At 37.6% G+C, this 20,487-nt stretch overlaps 1 protein-coding gene across 8 annotated transcripts in view; it reads right to left on the minus strand.

The window, feature by feature from the left end:
* Window positions 1–20,487, minus strand: part of LOC135222787 (protein unc-79 homolog) — an 841,880-nt gene that overhangs the window by 13,125 nt on the left and 808,268 nt on the right. For all 8 annotated transcript variants that reach the window (XR_010316338.1, XM_064261060.1, XM_064261059.1 and 5 more), the window contains one exon: window positions 16,259–16,381. Coding sequence is in view for 7 of the 8 variants with exons in the window: in XM_064261060.1 (XP_064117130.1) it covers window positions 16,259–16,381 (123 nt within the window). In the remaining variant the exon portion in view is untranslated. The remainder of the gene's footprint in view (window positions 1–16,258; window positions 16,382–20,487) is intronic.

Consider the following 20,487-nt stretch of genomic DNA (forward strand, 5'->3'; position numbering starts at 1 on the left):
CACCAACTCCTAAAATGCTAGTTTCGGTGTTAATAAATGAGGATAAATATGTTCATGTTTATATCGAGGATGTGCCCTTACGGAAATTCATGATTATGTTATACCATCCCATGTTCGGGACACAAATACACTGGATTAACTGAGAAAACTAGCCAAGCAAAATAGCTCTTTTATAAACCCAGTTACAATCATTCAGTTTGTCATGACATTTCTGACTGCTATACAGAATCAGTCCTTTCACTTATTTAATGACTTTGCAATTCATTTGTGAACAATTAGGCTTAATGACATTGAGTAACATTGAATATTCGACGGATACTTTAATTTCTTCATCCTTATCGTACACTATTTCACCTCGTGGGTACAGATGCGTTAGAGATAGAAATGGCTTATTTAACAAGTTTGTCAACGATCAGGAGTATTTTCTTGTCAAAGCGACTCAGCCCTGAAACTGAGCATCACGATGGAACTTTCCTTGCGTACATTCGGCAAAAATCCAAATCGTGACAAGACCAGGACAAAACAGTAATATTAATGATAGATGAGATTCATTTGAAGCCGCTTTTTGATTACCTATATAGGTGGGTCTGTTGTTGGGTCAGCATTTGATAGCAATGAAGCAGCTACTATTGCATATGCTTTTATGATAACGCAGTTTCATCGAAATTTCGTGACGTTGTCCGGATTATTCTTGTGAAGCAAATGAAAGCTGAAATCCTACATACTATTACATAAATAAAGTCATTACAGGTTTGGAAAAAATGGATTGAAAGTACTCGCCGTCATTACGGACAATAATGCTATCAATGGAAAAGCGATGTCGTTTGTTGCAACCCCTTCAAAGTTGTCTATAATGTGTCCCATCCTGCTGCCAAAGGGAGGCCTCTATTTTTCATTTTGACACCGTGCATTTGCTAAAGTGCGTCAGAAATAACTGGCTTGGTCAAAAAGATGAATGCAAAACAATGGTTTGCCCAAAGTTTCAATCCAATGGATTAATACTGAATTAAATGTACTTTTTGCCCCATGGAAGTCACTAGAAAATTTGTACATGGTAGAGTCTGATTTACTTTTAAAGAAGTCTTATACGTTGACAATTCAAGCTTTGCGGCCATCCTCACTTGAAAAGCAAAATGTTAATTGGTTCTGGAAATTTTCCATGAATTCGTAATTCAAGCCATGCGCAATCTTGGGAAAGAGAAAGGATTGTCTAATTATCAGAGTACAGCATCTTTTATGGAAAATTTCACAAGCTGGCGGGCCATTGTGAATGTGAAATCAATATCTAAAGGAAAAAGAATAAGTAATGAATATTGCACTCCTCTCTCGTGACAAAAACGATAAGAAATACGATTTCCTAATGAAATTCCTGGACTGGCTGGTAAAATGGGAGGGAATTCCAGGAGGAAAACTGACAAAAAGAAACATTTACTGCCTTAAAGAGTACTACGTATGCAATTACAATAATAGCAAAATATTGCAGAGATGAGCTTAATAGGCTATATATTCTTCCTGGAAGGTTTCAGAATGACAATCTCGAAGCTCGGTTAATTGAATATCGTCAGCTTGCTGGTGGTAACTATTCTATATCTATCTGTTAGACAAATTTTTGAATGTGAAAACAAGAGTAGGGGAATTTCTGTTATGAATATGGCTTTACCTTTTTCAGGGAAAACAAAAGGGTAGTACTGAAAGATTTTGAAGAGATATGTTGGGAGAGAATGAATGTTGTCGAAAGTAAGGTTGATGTTATAAAGTGTCAGCTCAAGATATTGAAGCATGCAATAATGTTCTCCCGTGATAGTTTATCTGGCAGGTTATTGCTGCTAGAGTGTCAATAAAAAAAAATTAAAGTAAATCCTGCCCATTCATTTTAACAAGAGGTGATATTGTCGATGAGAGTGAGTTGCAAGCTGAGAATTATGACTATGTGAAAGGGATTAGCAGAGGAGCGTTGCATCTCCTTGAAACTGCAAATATTGTGAGGTACAATTACATTGTAGTGAAAAAGCTTTCTCAGATTTCAGCATTCAAAAGCACAACAAACCAACCACAGCTTGTGGTGAACATGATACTCGATGTTCTGAGTCAAGAAGAAAGCCATTTGCATTTGAATTTGATATCTGTGAAAATAATCACTTATCAGAAAAAACAGAACAGATGATTGTCTGAGCTTCCACAAATTCTCTCTTGAATAACTTTAGCTGGAGAGAAAATTACTCTATCCAAGCCGAAAAGTCTGAAGCAAGTTCAGGAAAAAAAAAGAAAAAAAGAAAAGTACCGCTCTATTAAAGTAGTAATGTATGAATATGCACTACAGACTAGGCCTCCTGGGGAACTGCAGTATAAAAATTAAAAACTCTCCATGCTATCTACCTCTTGGGTGGTTTGGAAACGTTAGTCATTGATAATATGATGTGTTGTAACAAAGTGTTTTTTTCACTATATATTCGACAAATGATCATTGCAAAACCATTACTATTTTAAATTTGCAACTATCGATGCAAAATATACATCAAGATTACTTACTTCAATTACAGCATGGTCACAGACAACTTCTCACCCCACACGACACACTGACGCAAACGAGAACTGGAACGCTCCCCTGTTTATGTTACTCTTAGGATCGCTAGAAGTCAAGAGAGGGTGAGTGTGATGCACAGGGTACGCCATCTTTTATAGTCATACGGATTAGTGAATTTCGATCCATTTAAAAACGGCAAGAAGGGCTCAATTATTGCAAATAACTACAAAGTTAACATACTCTAAGGAGTGTGTGTGCGTGAGTTGGGGTCCAAACTCAAGCAAAAGACATTTCACATCATACAAAAAGAACCATTGTTCCACTTATCGCCAGTTCGACCATGGAATCTAGAAATGGGGGTGGAATGGCAGGAAATCTTCGGGAAAAAAGCACTTAAACATCCTCCCACCTCACCATGCATTCAAGCATGCATGGTAAGGTAAGAGGGTGTTTAAGTCTACTCAGGTCGGCAAGCGCCCAGCAACAACTGGACACCTTCTCCCAGTGGCCACTGTCATGAAAAAAGAATGCAAGTGCTTTTTTCCCTATGATTTCCCGCCGTTCTACCCCCATTTCTAGATTCCATGGTCAAACTGGCAATAAATGGAACAATGGTTCTTTTTGTATGATGTGAAATGTCTTTTGCTTGAGTTTGGACCCCAACTCACGCACACACACTCCTTAAAGTATGTTAGATTAATTGAACACTTCTTGCTGTGGTGTACCTTATGCGTCACCCTCTCTTGACTTTTAGCGATCCTAAGAGTAACATAAACAGGGGAGTGTTCCAGTTCTCGTTTGCGTGAGTGTGTTATGTGTGGGGTGAGAAGTAATCTTGATGTATCTTTTGCATTGATAGTTGCAAATTTAAAATAGTAATGGTTTTGCAATGATCATTTGTTGAATCACGAGTATAGTGCATTATTTTGTCTGAGAATTAAAGTGTCAATTTGAGTTCTTTTTGAGGCGGTCACAAGTTTGCGTCCTATTGTCACAAGTTCGCGTCCTATTGAAGTCCAGTTTATATGAGTGTATTTAAAGTTTATTTTTGTAATAAAAATTACTAAACTTTGTATTCTCGCATCATTCAGCTGTCCTTGAGTAAGGGCTGGTAACTGTGCCCTTAGGCTAGATTTATCGGCCATACCACCAGGTCTAGAACCCTTAAACAAAAGTTGTGCAACATTCGCCACATTTTTTGGTCCTTTGAGTGAACCATATAAATCTAAGTAACCAGTCCTTGATCAACGGCAGTTGTAACATGGTGTTTAATGTGCTTATACTTGGTCACTCACAACTACCCACCCACCTCCCACAAAATGAGGGAGTAGCGATCGAAATATATATGTAGAAGGCGCGGTGGGTTGATTTCAAACCTAACCACAGCATTGCCCTTTTGGAACTGGCGCTACCATCTCACCATAATATACCTAGGAGGTAACGACCTCGGTCGAGATCAAACTCATGTAGTTTGCGGTAGGCTGAAGGATTGCTGGATTGTGTGCAGTCAATTGCGGTAACAGTGGCCGTATGTAACGTGGAGGAGAGAGGTTATTCAGAAGCGAACCGCTTTAATATAGACTGTTGAGTATAATGCATGGGTGAAAACGTTTATTACACAACTACGTAGGTACTGTGCCAGGAATAGATGTCATGGAGCACAAAATTTACCCACGAATCCCATATCCTATAGAGTGGGACAAACTGCAGACAGAGTTCATTTCGACACACACATTAGAGAAGTTTTTTAGAATAGAATAATGAGGTTGATACTGCTAGTTTAATCTTGAATGTAGCATAATGTAACATAGATAGAGAGCGGCGTTATTTTCCTTCTTCCCTTGCATAGTTGGAACAAGTCTTTCCTGTAACGTGAAGAAACTGCTAACCTTCCCAGTAACCAGTGCAGATTGATTCTCTCGTGGCCCTCCTAAACACTGGCATCAGTCCAGCCCAAAGGAATCTGCTCAATTCCTTAACCATAAATGTATACCAAATCAAGCGACTCATGGGATCCCTGTTAGACCAAGGTATGTTACTAAGCCTTGTGAACCAGAAATTGTCACAAGGTCATGTCTTTCTGAAGGTAGTAGAATATCGACGCAAGTGTGATTTCACTATTGATGAACTGTTCGAGGTGTTATACTTCCTCATGCGTACTATGGAGGACAATTCATTACAGAAAGGTGAAAACTTGGCCTCAATAGTAGGGAAAAAGGGGATGGGAACCAACGAGCAGCATAGTGCGTGTCCGTTTTGCAATGGTAACCATACCGGCTTTAATTGTACTAAGTGTTCATCTGTGGCTGACAAAAGACGCCAACTAATTTTGCATTAGAAATGTTTCAAGTGCTTTGCCATGAGTCATAATAGTGTCATTTACAACGGCAAAAGAAATTGCAAGTTGTGTGATGGACGTCATCACAGTCTGATTTGCGACACAACCACCCGTAACGCCTGGTCAAACAAGCCCTCAGCCCCCAGTATTAGTTTTCAGCCGACACCTAAGTCCTCCCCACATGTGGTCTCCCATCCAGTTAAGAATCAAATACCCAATTGTAGAGTAACACAAGAAAATTCCGCTAAAGAACGTATTGAAAAGCCGATAGTAAATGCGAAGGTAGTAAAGAACGAACCATCCGCCAAGCTACCAGCCACTCTGTTACCAACAGCTACCGCAGCGTTATACAATAATTTGTGACCATTCCGCACTCGCTTGTTTCTCGATACAGGTAGCCAGAGAAGCTTCATCTCTAGCTGGTTAGCAAGGAAGTTGAATTTTGCTATTGTTAAATGTGCTTCATTGAGGCTTGCCCCCATTTGGCACATAGACAGTGCAAGGAGAATTTGATATAACTTGTAGAATTCACATGGGGAACCAAGTAATACGCACCAAACTGATTGTTCATGATAACGTAAACACACCCATTCACAATGCTGGTTTAAGTAACATAAAGAAGAACCTACTAAATAAGGGTTGTAACATGGCCGATGAGGACATTAGAGGAGATCACATGAAAAATGTAGTTATTGATGGTGTCAGTGTATTCATTATGCATAATGGTGTGACTCCATATGGTAGAGTACCTCAATGGGCGCTGGAAGGTTTAAAAGTGTCACATGTTCGAACGCTGAGAGTGTGTAGCGTGACAGATGAAGTTGATGTAGATATCTGGTGGAAATTAGATACCATTGGCATTGCTCCACACGAGCAGTATACTACTAATGCAAAAGCTGCCATGCAGAAGGTCCAAAGCAGTATTGTAAAAGCCAAGCAAGGTTATCAAGTAAGTCTACCGTTCCGTGGGTTTGAATGCTCCCAGAACAACTACCATAATGCTCTTGCACAGTTAAATGCGGTGGAGAAGCAGCTCCAAAAAGACCCCACCTACTGTAATGATGACGAAAATGTCCTTCAGACGTATCTGGAAGTTGGATTTATAAAAGACATTAAGGATTCCAAAATTGAAGAATATTATATGCCGCATTTTGGAGTTAAAAAGGAAAATCTGATGACATCCCTATGTATCGTATTCAATGTTTCTTCAAAACAAAAAGGGGAACACTCTCTGAATGACTGTCTATATCCTGGACCAAACCTCATAGAATTGTTGTACAATCTTTTGCAAAAGTTTAGATCTAATCCATATGCCTTAGTGTCTGATATATCAAAGGCTTTTCACCATGTCGTGCTGGACCCGAAAGACACAAAATATGCTCGTTTCTTGTGGCAATGAAGGCAAACACGAGCAGCTACGTTTGCCTTTAATGTTGTCGTATTCAGTGTTATTATAGCTGGTTCACTTAAGGTAGATTCTTGGGTGAGCCCTATATCTATGAGACATTTGTTTGGTGGGTGCCCATTGATTGGGAGCTTTTTACTTCCCGGTACTAGCCAATCAGTGGCTGCCAAACAAACATCTCATAAGTATACAGCTCATCCAAGAATCTACCATAAGTGAACCAGTTATAGCAGTCCATATATATTACAGCAAGTCCTTAGGACCCATTTGGAACAAAAGGGCAGAGAGGAATTAATCAAGTTTTTCTATGTAAATAATTACATTAGGACTTATATTACCCTAGATCAAATGCAGAAAGACTATGAAGAAGTCAAGTCCATGTTGAATGAAGCCCACATGCCGTTAACTGGGCGGGCCAATAACAGTGAGTGCTTTAACGGCCAGGTAGAGTGTAAAGAACCAATTGAAGTATCTGTGTTGGGCATGGTGTGGAATAGGGAGACAGATATGATCAAGTAAAGAGAAGGAAAAGGAAGTAGGAACTGGCACACTCACTAGAAGAAAATTATTGTCACTGCTAGCCACCCATTTTAACCCACTTGGGCTCGTTAATCTGCTTTTCGTGAAAGGGAAAGTTCTGATCCAAGAATTATGGGAAGGCGGGATAGGATGGGATGATAGGATGGGATGATATATTCTCTCAAGAACATCAGAAGGAAGATGAAAAAGTTCCCGGGGAATTTAGAAATGTTCATACCATCAGATTTAGTAGAGCAGTGATAGAGGGAAACACTCGAGTAAGACCTATGGCGCTGTAGCGTATGCAAGGCGGGATTTAGCCAGAGTCTATTTGTTAACATCTAAGATGAGAGTTACGCCCCGTAGACATGCAAAATTGACTATGCCAAAGTTGGAACTGTTAGCCTTGATGATATGGTTCAGATTAGCAAAATACCTCTTTAGTCCAACGGAACTGTATGGACCAATAGCAAGGTAGCAATTGCTTGGGTTAATAGTGAAGGAGGGAATAAGAACACCATTATCTCTAACCGTGTGGGGGAGATTCTTTCTATTCAACAGGAATGCGGCGTTCAACTCAGATATGTCCCCACTAAGCAAAACCCAGCAGATATCTTGACCTGAGGTTGTGCCTTGGTTGAACTGCAACAAAATCCCATGTGGTAGGAAGGACCTACATTTCTGCACAAGGAAGGGATTCCTGAGCCGTGTGTCAAGAAAGATAGAACATTGCTCCAAACATGTGAATTGGTAGTAATGTCCTTAAGAGAAATGTGTGACAAAGGAACCTTGACTCCGCTAGCAGAACTGTGGAAACTGCAGGGGAGTAATGTGGAGTTTGTTACATTGATGAAAGTCATGAAATATGTGCTTAAGTTTGGGAAATGCAAGGCAAATCCTTTTAGCAAATTAGTCTATCTAGAACAGAGACATTATCTACCCACTGTTTGTGCCTTTCTTGAGAATGAAGTACCTGTCCCTTTCCTCATTAAGGATTTTGTACACCAGTTGTTTTTAGTAATGCAGGATGGCGTAGTCTATACACACAGTAGGTTAATGAATGTCACTGGAAGTAAATCTGAATTGTTGTTGTTGCCATCCAAGGGTCAGATAATAACTTTGTACTTAGAGCATCTCCATCAAACTCACATGCACTGTGGAGTTAATATATTAATGACTCTCTTTTGCCATGATTATTGGAGCCCGGGACTGAGGGCCATGGCCAAGAGGGTCATTGGGAGATGTCGTGCATTTGTTATGGCCTTTAAACCCGTTCTTTGACGACCGCCACCTCCTCCCTTCCTGAATGATAGTTCTCATGATGCATCCCTTTGAAAAGGTCGGTGTGGATCACATGAGCCCCATCCTAGTAAAAGATGAAGTGGGACATATCCTGATCATAACCTGCATGACAACCCATGCAGTGTACATAGACTACTGCAGCAGGTTGGATGCAGATACATTCATCCTGTTGTTGCAATGTTTTGCAGCGACTCATGGCACTCCTACCATCATGTACAGCAACAACACAATTACCCTCAGGGCAGCGGGTACCTTCCTGCAGGAGGTCCAGGACGAGGAGGTGACTCATCAGTACATCCATCAATGAGGGATAAAGTTGGCCTTCCAAATGCCCAGATCTCCCTGGAAAGGGGAGATTTTTTTAACATTTCATGGGGTAGTTAAACGAACATTGTCTACCACCCTTCACCATGCCATCTTCACAGAGGAACAACAGAAAACACTGATAAAGGAGGCGGAAGCAGTTGTGAACAACTGCCCCTTAATGTACGCAGGAGATCTATGTGAGGATGAAGTTCTCACCCCTTCACACCTCGTCTGAGGTGATGTAGTTCGTCTGCTGCCACCCATGGTCCCCCACGAAGACTTCCATCGTACGCTGACAACTCGACAATTGTGTCAGCAGTTCTTCAAGTTGACAGAGACCCTCGGACGTTTCCTACATTACTGGAGGGGAGGTTATCTGAAGTCTCCACAGGAGCGACACTGAGAGTAGACGACATTGTGCCAGTCAAGGTCGATAGCGCAAGTGCAGTCAGTGACCCCTCGGTAAGATCATCGAAGTGCAGTCAGTGACCCCTCGGTAAGATCATCGAAGTGCACCCTGATGCTGACTGGGTCATTAGGACATTAAAAATGCTTTTCAACAGCAAGGAGCACCTTCATTCTGTGCAGCACATCATCCTGCTGGAGGTTAATGGCCACAATGAGGAGAAAGCAGAGGAGAGCAACCAGAATGACGACAGTACCAGCAAGGCAGGGAATGGCGAGATCCAGAATGAATTGAGTGAAGCAGAGTTAAGTCAACAGACTGAGAGACTCGACATTAGTGGTCGTGAGGGTGAAAGTCAAAGTGATAGGGGTGGCATGAGTGAGACAGTAAATGAAGCAGGTACCCATCTGAAAAGGAAAGCTGCTGTTGAACAAAGAAAACGAATGTCGGAGTGAGTAAGAGACGAACTGATCTAGTAGTGTTATTGTTTTTTTTTTGTGTGTGTGTTTACTGAGGTGAACTGAGAAAGAGTGTGAATCGAGAAGAGGCTGGAAGATATTAGTAGGCAACTAAGAGTTTGGCAAGTGAAGTGCTCAGATTTTTTTTTTTTTTTTTTGGATTGTACTGATCTATTTGTGTGCATGTATATTGTGATCTTACCCTTCCCAGTCGGTTTCGTTACACACACACACACACACACACACATATATATATATATATATATATATATATATATATATATATATATATATATATATATATATATATATATATATATATATATATATATATATATATATATATATATATATATATATATATATATATATATTTAATTGTGCCTCTTGCCTTCAGTGGCAGGTTGCATGATGAATTATTACCGTCTTGTATTTTTGTTGCACACGTTATTATAACCGATGAGATGGTCTTGAATTTATTAGGCTCTATGACGAGCATTGAATTGAATTGATTTTGAATTATTAAAGTTAAGATCACAGTGTGCGATCGCTTGAATTTGTCTATTAATGTGAATATTTTCTTGCTATTAATATTGCATTGAAAGCTTTGTGAAAATTGCTGTTGAGTGTTATTGATGTGTTTACATGTATTTTTTATGTCACTATAAGTGATATGTCTTGTTTATGGCATTGCATTTGATTGCTGTTGCTGTTGCTTATCACTGCTTACATTTCCTTGAGTTCTGCCCCTGTGGTTGCCAGTCTGTACTCAAGTAAGTTACATTCTGTACATTCCCCTTTGTGTCTTGATCGTAGTCGTTGTAGCTGTGTTCACGTCGTGAGCTTGACACATTTGTAGCACTGCGTACGCCTCTAGGCCGTGGCAATTTGTACCATGTACCATGATCATTGCTTCACCAGCTAACCTCAAGCCTTGCTCTGGCTTCTTCTTTTCCTTTTGGAAGGTAGAGAATGTCGTAAAAAAAGAATGCGCGTTTTTTTCCAGACGAATTCCCGCCCTTCTAACCCAACTTCTAGATTCCATGGTCAAACTAGTGAAAGTGGAACAATGGTTCTTTTTGTATGATGTGAAATGTCTTTTGCTTGAGTTTGGACCCCAACCCACGCACACACACCCTCCTTATAGTATATTAAATTTGTAGTTATTTGCAATAATTGAGCCCTTCTTGCTGTTTAAATGGATCGAAATTAACTAGTCCGTATGACTATAAAAGGTGGCGTACCTTGTGCGTCACCCTCTCTTGACTTCTAGTGATCCTAAGAGTTTTCGTTGTCTGTGACCATGCTGTAATCGAAGTAAGTCATTCACACCCTGCCTCAAGACCTTCTCTGATAGAACCAAACACTTCCTTCCAAAGGCCCTATCGTCCTGCAAACACGTCTTCGTCAGGGAAGACGCCTGCCACCCGCTGATGATGAGGCCCTACCGAGGTCCCTTCCGCGTCCTCCGACGCACCGACAAGGCATACTTCATCTCCATAAATGGTCGTGAGGATTGGATCACGATTGACAGACTGAAACCTGCCTTCCTGATGGACGAAGATCGCGCCGACGCAGATACCGTAGGGCGCCTCATGCCGCCTCCCCGACACGGATCAACACCGTTAATCACCAAACCGCCCAGACGTGGCCACGGCCGCTTTCGGAAGACAGTCAAACCCCCTGAGGATCACCCTAGGGGAGGCATCCCGTCTCTGAACCCCCCCGAGGACTCCAAGACTGAGGATCTACCAAAGCAGCTGGTCTCGCGCACCCGAGGCCGCCTCCGCCGGCCCTCACGCTTCCGCGAGTAGTAATCAGAAGCTCACTAAAATCATCCAAAAATGATGCCCTAATTATTGTCTTAGGGGGGGGGGATTATTTGTAAGGACAACGCTTTATCCGCAAATTCATTGTACATATTCCTACAATCGCATTGTACTTACTTCCATCCTAGGGAGCGTTCAGCGGGCTTCCCGCCAATGTATATATCATGTAACATCATATTTTGTATGCTTTTATATTCATAATTATATGCCTCCTAAGAAACACAAATCGGCTGTCGCCGACCCATTTTTACTCTCTCACAGGTCGGACACCACATTTCCGCCCGCATGCTGTATATATGAATTTCCCTTACCTATAATAACGTCAGTACACTTCTACCTGTCTCTTTGTTCACACCCTCACACACCATTCAGGAGTGTGTTGGATGGAAGAAGAATGTCTTTGTAAAGAGATCTGATGCTTAAAGTCATCATGAATTTTTTTTAATTGTCATCATTTTGACTACCACAGAAACAAGTGGAGTCTTGAAATGTAGACACATCAGTTTTGGGTGGCTTGTTGTTGAAAATTACTGTCTCTGCCGCGATCAAAGGCAAAGACAGGTCGCCCCTACTTTCGTGTGTGAGCAGAAGTAGGTAAACTTCTGAATCTAGATTTATCCGATTCCTGGGTGAGGCTATTCACTGTATATGACGTCATGGATCTTTTCCAGGGCAATGAGCTTGTTACATAGTAGTGGCGTCATCTTAAGGGGAGTGTCTTGTGAGAAAGTTCGTACATGGATTAGTGCGGTCTGTTCAGCTACATAATGGGAGAGTAAAATAACTGGGCTCTTAGAAGCAGCCCCCGAGGTAGAACAACCATGTCTTATTGTGTTGTGTGTGATTGTGCAGTGCTGAAATGGGTAAGCATACTTTTAAGCCCAAGAATAACTTTGTCTTTTTGTATCTTGAACATTTGTTTCAGAGATGTCCTCTTTCATATCGTTTTGGTTTATTTGCAATTTATTTATGTGGGATTTTTTTTTCCTCTCTCTCTCTCTCTCACATGGATCTGGAACTGGTACTGGTAATGGTGTGGGGAGACATTAGGAATTTTGATCACCTATCCTATGATTGATGTCTAGTTATTGTAGAGAAAGGGGTGGACGGGTTTTGTTCGATCCCCAGGGTTATTTGTGTTCCCTGCTTGAATTATAATACCCTTTCATAATGGTGCATTGTTTGGAGTTTTCATTGGTTTGTGTATAGTTTCAGATTTTTACTTATTCAGTTAATCACTTTGTTCTTTGAGAATTTGATTTATTTAGTTAGTCATTTTGTTCTTAAATAAATAAGGTCTGTATGTTTTTGTAATCTGTAAGTCTGATTCAACTACCTAAGGTAATTGTGATATATAATTGCATAGAGGTCGATTGGTTGGTTGAGAAAAAGAAAGTTGGTTGAGAGAGAAGTTGAGAGAGAGAAAAAGAGATAGTGCCTAAGGTTAGGGTCATCGCCAACAGAGAAACTCGAAAAGGTAAGTTTGCATATTGCATCCTCTCTGAGGGTGTATAGCATGTATGTATGTATGTATGATAAATATATATGATATATATCTATATATATATTATATATAGATATATATATAATATATATAATATATATATATTACATACATATACCACACACACACCACACACACACACACATATATATATATATATATATATATATATATATATATATATATATATATATATATGATATATATATATATATATATAATCAGGGGAAGACGGACGAAAACCACACATCACTAGGCTGTCTTTTTTATTATTTTGCCGACGTTTCGTAATTGTTTACAGAATTACATCTTCTGGGCTGCACATAAGAAAAGATAAAAACAAAAAAGTTAAAAGTATAGTCTAAAAGTTCATTTAAAATACATTAGAGTAAAAATGAAATCGATAAAAATAAAAACACCAACCTAGAGGTGAGACAGCAAGGAACTAAATGGAAGGAAACCACTACAGTAAGAACTTATGCTAAATACAATTGACTCGCAGAAGTATGGGTGTTTAATGATGGTACGAGTTGTTTTATAAACAACGACTCAAGGATTGTTAACTCTTGTGTTTTGGTAGTATGGCCGATTACACTGAAATCTTTGTTGTTAATGTAGGTTTTACATTGTTTTGCATGGTTCCTGATATTGGAGTGCTCTGGGTTTGAGATTCTGCTCCCCGTGCGGAAACTAATTCCCCGATGTGAATCGATGCGCACCTTAAGTAGCCGACTGGTGGATCCCACGTAAATCCCTGAAATACATTTAGGGCAAGTTATAAAAATGTTAAATACAAAAATTTATTATTAAACTCAAAATTTATAAGTGAAATTCACAATATCAGGGAAAATTACTGTTACTTGAAAACAAAGCAAAGTTTAATTAATTCTTGAATCAATTAAGTAAAAATGAAATCAAAATTAATTTATCACAAAATTCAAGAAAATTAATTCAATCAAAATTCAAAAGTGTTAGGCAATAATTGAAATTTGGAAATTAATTCACAAGTGCTAAACAATAATAAAATTTGAAAAGAATTCTAAGTAAATGCAAATTAATTCACAAGTGTTAAATTTAATTAAATGGGCAATGATTAAGCAATGAAAATAACTAAGTTAAATTGTGACTGCAAATGAAAACACAGAAAAATGTGGAAAATACCAAAATTGCAATAAGTATTAATCACACAGAATATAAAATAAAAAGACACACTTCAATAAGAAAATTGATAAATGCACCAAAAAATGGATAAATGCACTTCAAATGAAACAAACACAAAACACAAAAATTTGCAATGTGTAAAAATGTAAATAGTTTCTCTTAAACCATCATAACCATTATTTATTAGTTCTCTAAACCAAACCTTCATAACCATCAGTTATTAGTTGCAACTAATAAAAATATATCACACTTTACCTTCTTGGTATACCAATTTTCTTTCTTTGCTGCAGCTTGTTTCACACTTTCACAAAACCAGGTGCCGTTACACACACAATGTTTGTTCAGATTCCACAAAAACACTAAATAATACTAAATAAACTCTAAGAAATATCAAATCTGAAATCAACAAGTTACGAGTGACCATTTTACGTTACGTTAATATCAATTATGGCGAGGCAAAGAGAGAGAGAGAGAGAGAGAGAGAGAGAGGAGAGAGAGAGAGAGAGAGAGAGAGAGAGAGAGAGAGAGAGAGAGAGAGAGAGAGAGAGATGTGAACGCTTTGAGGCATTAAGCCCGAATGAAATCTTTCAATTTCCACAAGAGCTGGGCAGTGGAGATGACACAAAACGTTTTGGGCAATAATTAGTTCTAGAAGCTTGGAAAACTGACGCAACTTTACATACGAACTGTGAAATCTGCACATGGTTTTGACAAAGACAAACCCATATGAAACCATTCTGCTCAATAAAGACATGCACTCGACGAAACAGACTCGAGCAAAAGTCACTGTCAAACGTGATGACAGAATTCCCAAAAAACAGCGAAGACCTCGAGGTCCCTAATCAAACGTGTTGACAGGTTTTGAAAAACAACTCTAGTTTTGAATGGACAAAGATATTGTCTCTCTCTTTTCATACTACGTTATATATTCTTTTACAATATGTAATGCAGAAATCTGAACACACATTTTAAACATCCTAATTCTAAGCTATCTAGGAATCTGAAAAAATGTTCCCAAACCCTACATAACATTTTATAAAGTCTACGAGGGGATATATGCGTTTAGAAAGTAGCAATATATATATATATATATATATATATATATATATATATATATATATATATATATATATATATCTATATATATATATATATATATATATATATATATATATATATATCTATATATATATATATATATATATATATATATATATATATATATATATATATATATATATATATATATATATATATATATATATATATATATATATATATATATATATATAGATATATATATATATATATATATATATATATATATATATATATATATATATATATATATGTATATATATTAGATATAGATATATAGATATGATATATATATATATATATATATATATAATTATATATATATATGTATATATCTATATATGATATATAGATATATATATAGATATATATATATATAATTATCCTCTATATATTATATATATATATCTATATATCTATATATATATATATATTATATATATATATATATATATATATATATATATAATCCTTTAGGCTTGGTCCCTGGGGTCCAGTTGTGACTGGTTAATGATGACCCAGACGATAGAGGGATTACAATATATATAATATATACATTAATTCATTAATTATATATAGCATAGAATTCAACATAGACTAGAAAAAACTATATATGTCCTTTAATTGCTGAATTAGGTGGAACGTCCATTGCAGGCAAGTTCAATAATGTAAACTTAAATTTAACTCCACAGAAGATCCACATCACTCGCCTATATCGTACACCAACTAACCTGTTCCATGTCTTAAGGCCCTTCGGTTCAACACCTCCCATACACCATCTTAATACTTCCTAGGTTCTTCCTCCTAACATTTCAACACTATGTCACGTTTTAAAAATAAAATGAAAAAATGTTATCTCATTTTTACCAGTAATCAAGCACACCCAAGGAAACTTTAGACCACCTTAAAATTACTCTTATGAATGAAGTGATGTTGATAGCAATTAGGTAAGAACTTATCAATGCTGAGCCAATAACTCATCTAATCTGAAGAATATTTTTGTGGCTACTGTCATATATCTCAAGATTATTCTTCTTCCTCTTAGAATACTATTGAATGTCTATTCTCTCTTTTTTTAAATAAACTAACATTCACAAAACCATAAGAATTTTGTCCCATTACAACACAGGTTATTTCATGTGAGCATCTGTTAATTGTTTTCCGCCTAATAAAAGTACGTACTAACAATGTCTACGGAATTATCTACTTTTTAGCTCTGCATCTAATTCCTTGCACGAAAGATATCTACTGGTAATACTGATTATTTTCTTATAAAATAGGATGCAACTTTCATGAAAATGTACCAGTATTGCTCTAAGATTAATTATAGTACTAGATATGTATAGTAGTACTAAAATAGTTAATAGTACAACATGTAAAACGTCTGAAATGAATTCATTAAAATTACCTTAGTGTGATGAGTGTATAGAACAGGAGCCCACAGTGGAATTAACTTGGTGAGGACGGTAGAACGGCACTCATGAAGGGCTTCCATCAAACTCAGGAAATGTAGATTTACCATCTCACCTAACTATGAAGTAGAAGATTGCATGATTTATGGTTTGGCAATATAGATGTTATTTTATAGTTACACATCTTTCAGATCTTTAATATAGTTCTAGTGCAAACTGCTGGCTAAAGTATCTCTATATTTAAATTACTGATAGTCTGTTTTACATCCTTACAACTCTGACTCATCTTTGAACATGAATTTTGTTACTATTTTCACTAGCCACGGAAATAAATGCTGTTACTTCTTTGAAGGGATCAACTAGTGTGAACAATTTCATATTTTGTAATCCATCAACTAGGAAGGAATCTGACGAACACTTTGGCATATAAAAAAAATGAGTAATTAATTTTAAAATACATCAATAAGTTACAATACTTCTACTCCTAACACTTAGTATATTTAGGGGACCAGCAGAACGGAAGAAACCATATTCACTTGCAGCTGAGTAACTGTCTTTGCAGTGTTGTAGAATTACTTATTACAGAAGCAAACAATACCAGTGACAAGCTGTGTTTTTACGTAAGGTTTACTGTGCACTGCAAGTTCCTCTAAATTCTTGAAGCTGCTGGTATTTAAAGGGCTTAATACAAAGGAATACTGAAGAAAGGTACAACTTAATAAACGTGTATAATGTAGGCATCTAAATAAGCAACTCTACTACCTGACACCACACATCTTGCCCTGATATGCAATTGAAGATGTTTAGTTAGTGTGACCATAAAATGTCACTGAATTATCACTTTGTGAACCCCTGTTTTTGTAGACTATATGTCGACCTTTATACCAGAGCAAATGATATATTTTTTATTAGACTATATGTCGACCTTTATACCAGAGCAAATCATATTTTTTCTATATCTAAATAAGGCGTAATTACCTTTACTTTAACCCTTATACTGTCACTGAATGGGTATTACTGTCAGTGAATTGAATTACGGCAATGATAAATTCTACATGTAATTTTTTCCATTGGATATATATATATATATATATATATATATATATATATATATATATATATATATATATATATATATATATATATATATATATATATATATATATATATATATATATATATATATATATATATACTTTAAGACGTATAATTAAAAAGTAATGAACCTATGTCATCAGTCACTGCCCAAAGTCATAACCCTTAAATATGATTGCAATATCTCAGGTTTCATAGTTCTGGCAATTTGTGTTTCAATATATGCCGTATATAGTACAGTATATGTATCGACTGTAAGAAATGCTTTGTATGTTTAACGACTTCGTATGAGTAAATAATTTAAATTAATGCTATTAATTTAGAGCAAGAATGTCTTTAGTAATAAGTAATTTCCCATCCCTTTGAACAAAATAAAGAAAGTAGTTATTTCACAACAGCTAAGTTACAAAAACAGTATAACCAGTTGTCGAAAAAACTAAAATTTTGCTCAAAGTAAGATGTAAAACTGTTGAGATACTTGTATTGCGACTGAAAAATGTACTTACGAATGTGTTAGCCAGCCTCTAAGCTGTCAGTCTCTCATTTATTACCATAATATTCTCATGGACCATTGTATAAGTCTACCACTATTCTAACCTACTTACTAATTATATATATATATATATATATATATATATATACTATATATATATATATATATATATATATATATATATATATATATCTGCAATTACTTGTGCAACGGAATGATGAATGAATCTGACATAAGCCTTACCTGTAGCAGAAATCATATACATACCAAAATTAGGGCTGAAGGCCTACTTCAAATTGGGTAATATTTAGAAAAACTCTGAGAGTTAGCTTGGTCAACTGTATATTTACACTAATATTTATATCAGAAAAGATTATACTAAGTGAGTTAAAGGGGAATGTAAGGGCCCCGTAACAAGATTACAAATGCAATTAAAGATCTCGAAGTAGATGAATGAAGGTCCTAATCTTCAGACACGTGGAGTGACGAAATATGGAGTGAAAAGGGTTTTCACCGGAGCACACATGAAGTGAAAAGACAGATTCCGCAACTGATCTAATGCAATCTGTCTGCAGGAGATTCTAGGTGTCTTCCTCAGGGAGGTGCCAGCAGGGGAGGGACACTGGGGCACGACAGAGTTCATGTGGACCATCAACAGCCACCTTCTCAAAGGGGTAGATCAGATGGAGCAAGGAGCAGTTTGAACAATCTAAAGGATCTAAGGTCGTCTGTCTCGTGTCGGACCCTTTTAACACCTCGGTGAAAGTTCCCCCAAGTATTGGTAGATGGCGCTGCCTCCTTTCTCCAAATATCCAACACGTGTCCATGTGGTCACCTGGCTGCGAGTTTAATATGGCACCCAGCTAATCTTTTCCCAGACAGACTTTCTCTCCTCAGCAGCACACGCAGCCAGGTAAACCAGCAGTCGGGCAAACAGTGTTAGAGGATGAATTCCTTGGAGGAAGTGGGAGAGGGAAAGAGAGGCACAAATCGCCTGTGTTTTATTAAGAATGATAAATCAGAATATTAACAGTAAGCTGAGATGGCATAGAAGGGGGACCCTTCTCACACCTCCCTAACCTAGGGGTCATTTACACCCTAAACGAGTTTAAATAATGAGCACAGCCATTGAAGATTACAATTAATTGTCTCCCACAACCTTCAGGTTAACAAGAAATAATCAAAGTTCTGGAAAGTTAGATTTACATGACATTAATATTGCTTATTACTTTACTCACAGAGGAAAAGTTGTTGCTAAAAATGGATGAAGCATAAAAATTAGTGTGACTTCCAAACAGAGATTCAATGAATAACACTTTAAAAAGCTCATATTATACAAAGGCCATGTAAAACGTCAGCAACATACAGTGAATAATTCACAAAATAAATTAGTATTTATCTTAATTCTATCATGCATGGTATTTTTAACCCTATACCTACTACAAGGTCATGTGGTTAGTTGGCCTTGAAGAGGCGGTACAAACGTTCATGGTCTTGTTAGTGGACCCACGAGTTCATATGTTTAAATACTATTGTGCGAATTATCAACTATTCTGTACATCATACTTCTCCTTAGAGAATATTCGATATTACAAAATAGGATAGAACCAAGAAATATTCAATTACCGCAAATTAAATTAAAATGGATAACTTAAGAATTAACAACACTTTAAACAAGGTTGCCTTAAGTATGCCAAGGCTTCATGGGATAGCTCTTGTACTGGCTTTTACTGGTTCCTTATCCCATGAAGGGGTATGAAGTATGTATAATATGGCACTGTGCCAAATGTGGCACTCTTTACCATAAGCCTCTGAGCTTTAGGGGGCATACTATTTAAAGCTGACTATGACTGGAAGAATTTTCAGAGAGGTTGACCAACCTTTATAGCCAAAATCAATGGCTAATAGCTCTCTGCATAGGCAGAGCATAAAACAAATAAAGGTGCCTAAATAAGGTGTAAAATGAAAGAAAAAGGAAAAGCTATAAAATGTGAAGAGATAGAAGAGTACAAGTCGAATCAGTTACAAAATGATAAGAAGGAAGTAATAGGTGAAGAACTTGGCATCTACCACTGGATGGAGAGGGGCCAGAATTCTCCTTAAGAGAGTGGCACTGTGCCAAGGGCACTAGTGGAGAGAGAGGCTATCAACTTTTAGTTTTCTTGGAGCTTCGATGCCATTTACCTCTCTTCCTTGGACCTCTCTGAGGTCAGTTTGATGTCCCTGTAGGGAGACTAGGGTCCAAGTCCAATGAAGATGACTGAGTGCCGGCCGCTCTGGCTGCTGCGACAACAGGAACAGTGGCATTCTTCCAGAGTCTTAGTCCCATTAGTCTTAGTTCCTTGAGTTCTTTGGCCAAGCTTGCATTAGCAGAGTCCTTACTCAGGGACTGGTCAGCTGCACATTGGGAAGAGGTTACCATTGGTGTCATCGACTCACAATTACGGGTGACTGACTCAGGCATGGTTTGTGAGGCAGCACGTTTGGGTGAGCTTTTGCTATGGTCATGAGGGTCCAGGTGAGTTCCTACTGGAATTGGGTTGCCCTCTCTCACTAGTACTGGTAGCGGGTCCAAACCGGGAGGTGAGAGACGGCCCAGACTGGGATCTCCAAGAAGGAGAGTCGAGTCTTGCCCTG

This window comes from Macrobrachium nipponense, chromosome 8 (assembly GCF_015104395.2).
Source record: "Macrobrachium nipponense isolate FS-2020 chromosome 8, ASM1510439v2, whole genome shotgun sequence".
In the NCBI taxonomy this organism is placed as follows: domain Eukaryota; kingdom Metazoa; phylum Arthropoda; class Malacostraca; order Decapoda; family Palaemonidae; genus Macrobrachium; species Macrobrachium nipponense.